Source organism: Propithecus coquereli, unplaced genomic scaffold, assembly GCF_000956105.1.
Source record: "Propithecus coquereli isolate 6110/MARCELLA unplaced genomic scaffold, Pcoq_1.0 Scaffold272, whole genome shotgun sequence".
Taxonomy (NCBI): domain Eukaryota; kingdom Metazoa; phylum Chordata; class Mammalia; order Primates; family Indriidae; genus Propithecus; species Propithecus coquereli.
This window is the reverse complement of record NW_012148308.1, coordinates 824,718-836,266: the sequence shown is the minus strand read 5'-3', so window position 1 is coordinate 836,266 and position 11,549 is coordinate 824,718. Positions and strand designations below refer to the sequence as shown.

General features: G+C 35.6%; 1 protein-coding gene across 4 annotated transcripts in view; it reads left to right on the top strand.

Annotated features, from left to right (window-relative positions):
• Nucleotides 1-11,549, top strand: part of CNOT1 (CCR4-NOT transcription complex, subunit 1) — a 102,788-nt gene that overhangs the window by 62,480 nt on the left and 28,759 nt on the right. For 2 of the 4 annotated variants that reach the window (XM_012647863.1, XM_012647865.1), the window contains exons 17-24: nt 2,589-2,739; nt 4,684-4,885; nt 5,964-6,098; nt 7,236-7,360; nt 7,603-7,889; nt 8,779-8,857; nt 10,604-10,834; nt 11,169-11,309. In XM_012647863.1, coding sequence (XP_012503317.1) covers nt 2,589-2,739; nt 4,684-4,885; nt 5,964-6,098; nt 7,236-7,360; nt 7,603-7,889; nt 8,779-8,857; nt 10,604-10,834; nt 11,169-11,309 — 1,351 coding nt within the window. The remainder of the gene's footprint in view (nt 1-2,588; nt 2,740-4,683; nt 4,886-5,963; nt 6,099-7,235; nt 7,361-7,602; nt 7,890-8,778; nt 8,858-10,603; nt 10,835-11,168; nt 11,310-11,549) is intronic. The other 2 variants (XM_012647864.1, XM_012647866.1) reach the window with 1 other exon arrangement.

Here is an 11,549-nt window from a genome sequence, read left to right as displayed (position 1 = left end):
CTGACCTTGAGCGATCCACCTGCCTCAGCCTCCCAGAGTGCTAGGATTACAGGCGTGAGCCACTGCGCCCGGCCTGCTTTTGTTTTTATGATTGGTAAAAATATAGACATGGTTTTAAAGTCAAACTCTAAAATGGGGTACATTCCAAGAAGTCTTCTCGAACCTCCACCTTGTTCTCCCCTTTTCCTATAGGTAACGATTTTCATTAATATTTTTGGGTTATCTTTGCATTTTTAACAACAAATACAAATATCTTTGTATATTTAACACCCCCTACCCTGTGAAAAGGTAGTGTATAATATATTGGAATTTACTCTTTTCTAGAGTTCATGATATAGAATTCAAGAGCTTTCTTATTCCTTTTAATTGCTGCTTAATACTCTATTTAATAGATACTCTGTGCTTTCCTCAACCAGTCTCTTCTTGTTGGTGGACATTTTTATTGTTTTCCCTCTTTGTATCACAAATAGTGTTGCAATGAGTAGTGTTTTGTATCCATCATCTTTGCCAATGTATATTTTGTACCACTAGAAGTGGATTTGCTAGGTTAGCAGGTAAATAAATGCATGGGTAATTTTGTTAGGTGTTGCAAAATTTCCCTCCGTAGGGATTGTTCCAATCTGTATAACTACCAACAGTATGAGTGCCTGTTTCCCCATAGCCTTGCTGTTGGAGTATGTGCTAGTCTGAGTGGTAAGATGCGGTATCTCTGAAGTTTTAGTTGCTGGGGATTGGTAATTTGAATGCAGATACATTTTTAAATAAAGATTCAGAGGGCTGCTTGTGTCCTTACATTTGAAATACCTCTGTTTTGAGCATCTTTTGGAAATTAATGTTATTACTACTTGTTACTAAGACAAATAAGTGGACCCATACCTTTAGGAGTGTAACTCTGCCTTTTCTTTTCCATGGTCTATTAGTATAGTCATGTGTCGCTTAACATCAGGGATATGGTCTGAGAAGTGCATTGTTAGGCATTTTTGTTTTTCGAGAATTATAGAGTATACTTACATCTTGATGGTATAATGCACTACACACCTAAGCTATATGGTATAGCCTATTTTTCCTAAGCTACAAACCCGTACAGCCCTCACTGAATATATTGAAAGCAATTAAAATACAATGGTAAGTATCTGTGTATCTAAACATAGAAAAGCTACAGTAAAAATACAGTATTACAATCAGTGGGACCACTGCCTTATATGTGGTCCTACGTAACCATTTTGATGACTGAAATGTCATTATGTGGTGCACTGTTTTTCTTCCTGGCTTCAGTGGATGTAAAACAACTTGTTAAATTTGTAGTCCATGTTTGAAGCATTGTTATTTGGTGTTGGCACAAGATTTTGCTGTAGGGATTTAATGCAATTGCAGACTTCTTTATTACTGATAGCACTGTAACCTTTTTTCATTTTTAAACATGTGAAACAACTTTCTTGTCTGAGAAACCACCTTTCCTTTTTTTTTTTTTTTTTTTGGAGACGGGATCATGCTGTGTCTCCCAGGTTGGAGTATAGTGGCACAATCATAGTTCACTGCAATCTTGAACTACTGGGGCTCAAGTGAAGCAATCCTCATGTCTGAGCTTTTCAAGTAGCTAGGACTATAGGCTAATATTCTGATAAAAGCTTTTTTTTGGTAGAGACAGGGTCTCAAAATGTTGCTGAGGATGGTCTTGAACTCCTGGCCTCAAGTGGTAATCCTGTCCCAGCCTCCCAAAGTGCTGGGATTACAGGTGTGAGCCACTGCTTCCAGCCACATGTTTACATTTTAATGATAATAGTAAAATTCTGAATTCAGGAGGGATGATTTAAGACAGTATCAAGTTCATGTAGAGCTTCTGAATGCAAGGAGCCCCATAATTTTATGAAGCAATACAGGGTGAGTGTCTTATCTGGAATGCTTGGGGCCAGAAGTACTTCAGTTTTTTTTTTATTATTATTATTTACACTTATTTGCTAGTTATGAATCCCACATTCAAAAATCCAAAATCTGAAATGCTCCAATGAATATTTCCTTTGAGCATCATGTGGGCTTTCAAAAATTTTCAGGTTTTGGAGCATTTTTGATTTGGAATGCTCAACCTGTACTAAGAACCTAAGATAGGAAAATGGGTTTTTCTGTCAAACAAATATTTATCCTACTTTACATTTGTTTTAGAGGTCAATCACTTCTTTATACTCTTGTTAAATGTAGTTACTGACTAGATATATTTTTATCTATAGTTAATAAATGCGTTATCTTTGACTATGACATACTAGAATAAAAATTGCTTGCCTGTTTGCTTTGATATGTCTGGGTTTGGATGTAGTTTTGTGACAGTGGTTGAAAATACGTAATATTTCTTGGAGAATTTTAAAATGTATTGGTTGTATTATATGCAAGTTTTACTTGCAGGGGTACAAATTAGAGTTTCAAGAGAAAGCCAATGCTCAGAAAGTCCTAGTGATGAATGGCAGATGTAGAGGGGTTGGATATGGCAGAAGTTTAGCCATCTGTTACAGCAAATTTTCTTTATTAGAAAATTAGATTGGCTTAGTTAGGTGTTCCGGGGAATAGCAAGTCATGCTTTTTCCTTCTCTCTGTAGGAGTGTTTCTCAGGAGTTATCAGAGACCATTCTCACCATGGTGGCCAATTGTAGTAATGTTATGAATAAAGCCAGACAACCACCGCCTGGAGTTATGCCAAAAGGACGCCCTCCCAGTGCTAGCAGCTTAGATGCCATTTCTCCTGTTCAGGTAAACGAATGCTGCAATTGATACATCTGCATTTGTTCACAGACTTGGAATAGAATAAGCTTCTACATCATCATTAATAAATTGTCTGAATTTATTACATTTTAGATAACTGCATGTCTAGCAGTTATATTTTAAAAGAGATCCATAAATAGGCATTGTCGTTGAGAATAGATTTTAATCATCAAATAGAACATGTGTAAGAGTAAAGATACAAACAAAACTATTTAGGTAAATGGAAAGAGTTTCTTTTTAAAATAAGAATTACATATACTTTTGAGAAATAAGCACTGCCTTTGAACCTGATGTGTCTTGTTTGTAGCTTCACGGGCCAAGCAACAGTGCTAGAGCATAACGACTTGTTATAACTGGGGCTCTTCAGCTCTCAACTGAACTGCTCTTTTAAAAACAAGGTACATTTAAGTTACTCCCTGACATCGACCACCCCCTTCTCTGTGGGAGCAACACATTGCGCTTCAATTTTCAGCTGCATTAAATGGCAGTCTGGGGTTTAAAGAAAGAGGCACTTAGTGATTCTTCAGTGGCTACTTTATAAAAGGCATTTACTTGTCATTTCCGATAGTCATGAAGACATGAAATAGTGCCAATAAACTATAAGAAGCTTGGATGTGTAGTTAGTAGATAATTTAAAAATATATTTTGGTGAATAGCATACCTTGTTTTTGTTTTCAAACTCAGAGCTGATCTTCCCCAATCTCCAAGATTCTCAAATTTTAGCTAGATTTATTTCTAATTTTTAGTGTTTTTTTTTGTTTGTTTTGTTTTGTTTTTTTTTTTGAGACAGAGTCTCACTGTCTTGCCCGGGCTAGAGTGCCGTGGCGTCATCTTAGCTCACAGCAACCTCAAACTCCTGGGATCAAGTGATCCTCCTGCCTCAGCCTCCCGAGTAGCTGGGACTACAGGCATGCGCCACTATGCCCGGCTAGTTTTTTTTTGTATATATTTTTAGTTGTCCAATTAATTTCTTTCTATTTTTAGTAGAGACAGGGTCTCGCTCTTGCTCAGGCTGGTTTCGAACTCCTGAGCTCAAACAATCCACCCGCCTCCGCCTCCCAGAGAGCTAGGATTACAGGCGTGAGCCACCGTGCCCGGCCTAATTTTTAGTGTTCTCATTTGTGTTGAAAGTTAAGTAAATTAGCTTAAGAGAGTATTTGTTTTATTAATAAAATGGCTTATTTGAAATTGCAAGGACTTAATGTAATAACTGTCCCATGTCACTACTGAATGTTTAGTGGTACAGTGATAGGGTAATTCATCTTAAATGTTTATTCTTGAAGTTTTGTAGTTCTCTTCTTGTGGCTCTGGTATAGGGTCTAGCATCCCTAATCTGAAAATCGAAAATGCTCCAAAATCTGAAAGTTTCGATCCTTGACATGATACCACAAGTGGGAAATTCCACATCTGACCTGATGTTGTGTGTCAAGCCAAAACACAACCATAACTTTATTAATGCACAGAATTATTAAAAGTATTGTATAAAATTACCTTCAAGCTATGTGTATAAAGGTGTATATCAAACATAAATGGATTTTGTGTTTAGACTTAGGCCCCACCCCCAAGGTATCTCATTACATTTATGCAAAATTCAAAAATCTGGGGGAAAAATCTCCAAATTTGAAATACTTCTGGTCCCAAGTATTTTGGGTTTTTTTCACCTCCCTCCCACCTTACCCCACAAGTATTTTGGATAAGGGATACTCAACTTTTACTTTGGCAAAGGCTAACTCTTTAAACCTGTTCCATATATGACGTAGTAAGAAAAATAACTGGCACATTTGATTTGATATTGTGATAAAAGTATCATTATGATTGTATGGGTATTGTAGTTTTTTTATTAAGAGTATGAAGAGCTATTGTTAAAGATTGTTTTACCTGTGTTATGTCCTTGAAGTATGTTTAATACATTTTTATAATGTTTTTCCTTAGATTGACCCTCTTGCTGGAATGGCATCTCTTAGTATAGGTGGTTCAGCTGCCCCTCACACTCAGAGCATGCAGGGTTTTCCTCCAAATTTGGGTTCTGCATTCAGTACCCCTCAGTCACCAGCAAAAGCATTTCCACCCCTTTCAACCCCAAATCAGACAACAGCATTCAGTGGTATTGGAGGACTTTCATCACAGCTTCCAGGTAAGGGGGGGAGCATGAATTATTTAAGTTTCATTGTGCCTTAGTGTATGGTAAGGGGTTTGGAGTTGCTATGGTAAGGAAAGACGCTTAAGTGAAATTACGTAAACTGCTTCAACATGTAAAGTTGGGAAGAGAAAAACATTATTACATTCAATTCAGTTTAATTGGAAGAAAGATTTAGGATATTTGTAGTTGTAAAGTTAGTTGAATTATTCAGTAATAATTCTGTATTACTAAATGATAGTGTAAACAGTAACGTGTTAATCGCATATTCTGAAGAGCTTAGATTAAGAACTCACAGCTTTATGAATTATTTCAGATTGGTATAATAAAGGTAGAAAGAAACTACTGTACGTATTGGGTTCAGACATATGTTATGCCTGCCTTGTACTTCACTGACCTTGAAAATTATAGTAAAATCCCTAAAACCTATTTAGTTTTTTCAAGTATTTTGGCTTGTAACCTCACATTGAAGTAAAGGCTACTGTTTTTCATGTTTGTGCCCACTTGCCTGAGCTTTCTGTATTTTTATGATTATACTGTAAATTAGGGTATTAAAACCTAAGGACTGAAATGTTGTCATGATTCTGTAATCTAGTTAATACTGCTGCTTTTTGGTTCTAGCCTCGATGATTCACTTAAACCAAAGTTACTATACTTATTGAGGCCTTCCTAGCAAAACTCTTAGCTATTGTAAGATTCTGCTTGTTGAAAATTGAGAGGAATAAAGAAGTACTGACTCATCATGAAATTCTCTAATTTTAATCATTGAGAAAAGCAAGCCAGCCCCTCTTACTATGACTATTTTGGGTATGCTGGTATGTGCCTTGAGAATGTATACATTAAAATTTTGCATATTATCATGAAATAAAATAATTCCAAATGCTGAAAGAATTTTGGCACTGTTCATTTTCACCTACTTTTTACTAGTTTTCTTTCTCTATAAAGTTGAATAGATGTGTAATAAGGGAATCAACAAAGACCCTGACTTAATACAAGAACATATATCTGAGATGTGAATAAAGTCAAGAATATGAGTAATGATGATAGGACTTTTGGCTGCCTTCATTCTCTCTAGTAGGTGGTCTTGGCACAGGCAGCCTGACCGGGGCTCTTGGACTCCCTGCAGTGAATAACGACCCTTTTGTACAGAGGAAACTGGGCACCTCTGGACTGAACCAGCCTACATTCCAGCAGAGTAAGATGAAACCTTGTAAGTGGTAGTGTTGTCTGTGATTGTGAAGTGTGACTGATGCACATAAATTTTTTTTCAATTGTCTTATTTGTTGTCCCTAGAGTTCATGAACAAAATACTGACTTAATATATTGTTAGTAGGGTCATCTGTTGATGTGCCTTCTAGACCAGTGGGAATAAATTCACGAATTTGAACTATTAAAATAAAAATTAGGTGACTCTCCACCTTTATTCTAGATTCCCAGAACAAAGTAATGGTCAGTAAGAGACAGCATTCTGAGGATGTTATTCTAAAAGTAAGAAGTTAGGTATGGTAAAGAGAAAAGACTGAAATACATAAATATAAATATTGTACCTGATATAAAAATTTGTTTTTTAACAAGCCAGGAGCAGACATGAAGACATGAGAATTTAGATTTCTGTTTCAGCTTAGTAGTTTATAAAGTAAATAACTATATATTTAAGGTTATAGCTTTATAATATATATACCCTTTATGTCATAAATATTGCCATATAACATATATGATGCAATATATAATAAACCAATTTTAAAAGTCTCATCTCCTTACTAATTTGCTGTTCTAACTAAAGACAGAGAAGTCATCTTCTATAAATCCATAGGTGTATTAACTTATATGTCCTTGTCATTGTGACTAACTAGTCATGATACAAGGTTCGAAAGTACATCAACTGACTTGATAGTGTGAAAGGCTTGTCTGAATGTTATGTTTTGTAGCATGCTTTGTGTTTATATCAGTCTGTCATGCACATGCATTTATAATTCATGTGATTTATTTAACATGTTAAATGTGATTTTTATCATAAAATAATAAAGACTTGTTAACCTCTACTGAGGTGGTATTAAGGGTAAGTGCATTATGATTTTGAAGCTAGTTCTAACTTTTATATCGTAACGAGTCTCAGTGAAGGAAATATTAAAGTAGGACTATATAAGGGAATTTTGTTAAAGTTGTATTATGTCTACCTAGAACACATTAATATTGAAACTTGACTACTTAATACTAATACTTTATACAGTTTCTTATTTTTTTCCTTTAAAATTAGACCTATACTGATCTCTCTGGCTCTATGTATTTTATGAGGGAATAGTGGAAGGACTTAAGTGCTTACTGATTACTTTTCTGTTTCTGGCAGCGGACTTGTCTCAGGTGTGGCCAGAGGCAAACCAGCACTTTAGCAAAGAGATAGATGATGAAGCAAACAGCTATTTCCAGCGAATATATAACCACCCGCCACATCCAACCATGTCTGTTGATGAGGTGAGTGTCTAGGATGATCTGATTATTTATGGTTTGGGCCAATCTTAAACACTCTTTTCAGGGTTTCTAGAAATCTAGCTCAAAGTATTCTGATATATTTATCTTTTGAAACCTTAATATGTGTCATGAGCTCTGTTTATTGGTATATATTCTGTGTGACAGTCTTCTATTGAGAATATTTGAGGTAGGTTCTTAGTAATAGTTTCTTTTTTGTGTGTGTTGTTTTTGTCTTCGTTTTCCAGGTATTAGAAATGCTACAGAGATTTAAAGACTCTACTATAAAGAGGGAACGAGAAGTATTTAACTGTATGCTGAGGAACTTGTTTGAAGAATATCGGTTTTTTCCTCAGTACCCTGATAAAGAATTACATATAACAGCCTGCCTGTTTGGTGGGATAATCGAAAAAGGACTGGTCACTTACATGGCACTGGGTCTGGCTCTGCGATATGTTCTTGAAGCCTTACGCAAGCCTTTTGGATCCAAAATGTATTACTTTGGGATTGCTGCGCTAGATAGATTTAAAAACAGGTAAGTAGATAACTTTCCTTTGAAAGCTTTCTTTTTTAATTTAAGGAGCAATAATAAGTATTATTTATCAATTAATAGGTACCAGGCCCCATAATTGTACTAACAGATCTTACACTGACGGTGTCAACTAGAAGAGGAAGAATAGAAAACAGTGCAATTCATTACAGTTATCAAATAAGTTGTAGGAAAACTAAAATGAGATAGTAGGGGTTTTTTGGATTGGTTATTTATTGAGGTATACTTTACTACATATAGTACAAGTCACCCCTTTTAGGTATACACAGTTTTGACAAATTTATGCAGTTGTGTAACCACGACAACAATCAAGATACTAAATATCCCCCCCACCCCAAGAACTTTCCTTGTTCCCCTTTGTAGTCAGTTCCCCTTGCCCTGCTCCCAGTGTCTGGTAGTCGCTGATCTCTAAAGTTTTTCCAGAATGTTGTTTAAATGGAATCATACAATATGTGGCTTTTGAGTGATGCTTTTGAAAGTCATCCGTGTTAATGCAGGTTTTCAGTAGTTTGTTCCTTTTTATTGCTGTGTAGTATTCTGTTGGGTAGATTGACTGTAAATTGTTTTTTCATTCACATGTTGATGAAAATTTGAGTTGTTTTCAAATAACAGTTTTAGGGGCTCATCTTAATCTAATTTTAAGTAAAACATGACCTTTAAAAAGCAAAATTAATGTATTGTTTTCTGATGTAAAATGAGTGAAATTCACAAGTATTTTCCCCTTCTATGTTCTTTTCATTTGGCATTCTCTTCATATAGGTTATTCATAGGTACAATGTGGAAAATGGCCTAGATTAGCATTTGGAAGAAAGTTTTTGTTAGTAGTGCTGCTTCTCTACTTGTAAGAAATAATAATGAATGTTTTTGTTGGCAGATTGAAGGACTATCCCCAGTATTGTCAGCATTTGGCTTCTATCGGTCACTTTATGCAGTTTCCACATCATTTACAGGAAGTAAGTGCCCCCAATACCTAAAACCTGAATAACTGTCTAATAGTTGGAAGATTATTTTGATTTGTTTTGGAATTTGCTAGGAATGGTGTTAAGATTTCTTAATGATCAGCATGATCTAGGCATACATATTGCCTGTTCATTTCATGGCTCAATAATAAAACATGACTAAAAATGTCATTCTTGGATCTTCCAAGCCATGGGTTTGCTTGAGTTAATCAAAGCATTTACTGGTTCTTTTGGCCTGATAATGCTGTGGAAGAACAGACATCTTTTACTGTTACTAAGAGAATTTTTATGCTAGTATGTATGGAAATCCTGCCTGATTCTAAAAGGGAATTGGAATGGGAGTCTTGACTATAAATCAGTAAAACTTTCTTTTGCTTTAAATGTTACACAGTTCAAACCTGTTAAACATAAGACTTAGACCAATGTTTCTTAAAAATAGAACCTTCTTACCACCTGCTTAGATTCCCTTGAAGTGCTTGTTTACAGGATGCAGTCCATAGGGAACTTTTCCCAGGGAATATACATTTTAAGCCATTTTGTGTGGTTGTCGTTCTTGAAATTAAGAACCATTGTTTTAGAGACTGATTTTTGGCTTGATTGGAAAACATTATTCATAGCTTTGACTTTTAGCTTTTGGTCAATAGCTTATATAGAACAGGAAAGTTGATTAATTGTTGTTAACTTTTATTTTTTTCATAAGGTAGACAAACGACTTTATAGGATCATATTTGAAGGAATCAGAAAGAGTGGAATTTGAATCTACTTGAAATTCTATATTTTATTTTAGTCCTGCACTTTCTACCTCATCCTCCTGCATTTATTAGGAGGGCAGGATTATTGCAGTAACTTAACCTAGGGGACCATGGAGTAGGAGGCAGGTGTGTATTCATTCAAGTGAGTGGATTGAGAGGAATTAGAGCCAGGAATATGGAGATTGAAAGACTAGAGAGCAAGTGAGATGGGAGTAGTCACACAAAACTTGCCCCCAGCCCTACTCTAAGCAAAATAGAGACAGAGAGAGGTCATTGTTTATCTTTCTGTACTTTGTCAATTTAAAGGGCTATACTTTCTTCAGAGATTCTGTTTCTTTAAAATATTCTTCTGAAAATAAGACTATTGTATACGTAGATGGTAATTTTAGTTTTGCTATGGAAAGGACTGTTGAAATAGCCCCAGGAATACTATGTCAGCCTTCTAACGTGTGTGTGTTATTATTATAGGTCTGTAAAATGAAAAAAAATACTACCCTATACAATACCCATCATTGGTGTGGCTTACCCTTCAGTTGGTCGGACTGTATAGTATTTTTTATTTTTTGTAGCAACAGCTTCAGTGAGATATAATTCACACTGCAGTGTGTTTTTTAGGCCTTAGGTTTCTTATTTATCAGTGTCCAATATAAAAGTTCACTATATAAATTTTTAAGGATTTTTAAAGTTTGCATTTATGAAAGGGTTTAAAGACATGCAGATATTTGGGGCTGCTTTTTTTGGGAAGTTGTTTTGCTAGACTATTTCTCTCATAAATGCTTTAACATACTAATCTTTTGTCTCTAAAGGAATCCATGGTAGCCACTTGTGTATTAGTGCTGGGATGGGGCAAGGAGTAAGTGAGATAGATGAGCCAAAGAGTACTATGAAATTATTTTTTACCCTCTCAGAAATGAGGGACATAAAATTCAAACTTTTCAATTTCTGTTAAGAATTCTTTTAACATGTTTCTTCCTCCCTGCCCCTTTAGTATATCGAGTATGGACAGCAGTCCAGAGATCCTCCTGTGAAAATGCAAGGCTCTATCACAACCCCTGGAAGTATTGCACTGGCTCAGGCCCAGGCCCAGGCCCAGGTTCCAGCAAAAGCTCCTCTTGCTGGTCAGGTTAGCACTATGGTAACCACCTCAACGACCACCACTGTTGCTAAAACAGTTACAGTCACCAGGCCAACTGGAGTCAGCTTTAAGAAAGATGTGCCAGTAAGTAGGTCTATGTTTTTTCTTTTCCAGGATGATTTGTTATGTTGTAATATATCCAGCAGTGAGCATGTATTATAATTTTATTATAAGCATAACACATGCCTACTAAAAAGCATAAAGACCAGCATTTCTCCCGTTGTATCTCCCCTTCCTGTATTTCTCAGAGGCAGGCACTATTAATAGTTCAGTATATGTTCTTGTCCACACTTCCAGTGCGCAAACATACCATGTGTATTTTTCACTCTTAACAGAATCTGTGTACATTTTTTTTCTGGGATTTTTCAAGGAAGTATTTCAACTTAATTTGCCTTATGTACTTCATTATTATTTTTAGCCTTCTATTAATACTACAAATATAGATACGTTGCTTGTGGCTACAGATCAAACTGAGAGAATTGTGGAACCCCCAGAAAATATCCAAGAGAAAATTGCTTTTATCTTCAACAATCTCTCACAGTCGAATATGACACAAAAGGTGAGTATGATGTTATAGGCTATAAATGCTCTCTTTTCTTTTTCCTAATGGGTGGAAGGATATATTTTGACCCTTTTAAAAACAATCACATTAGAGGTAATAGAATCAAAACAAGGGGGATGTGGATATCTAACTAGTGGTTGTGGTTGTCATAGACATTAATGTTGTGTTTTGCAGTGAGTTATAGGCTTTTTTTTTTTTTTTTTTTTTTTTGAGACAGAGTCTCACTCTGTTGCCCGG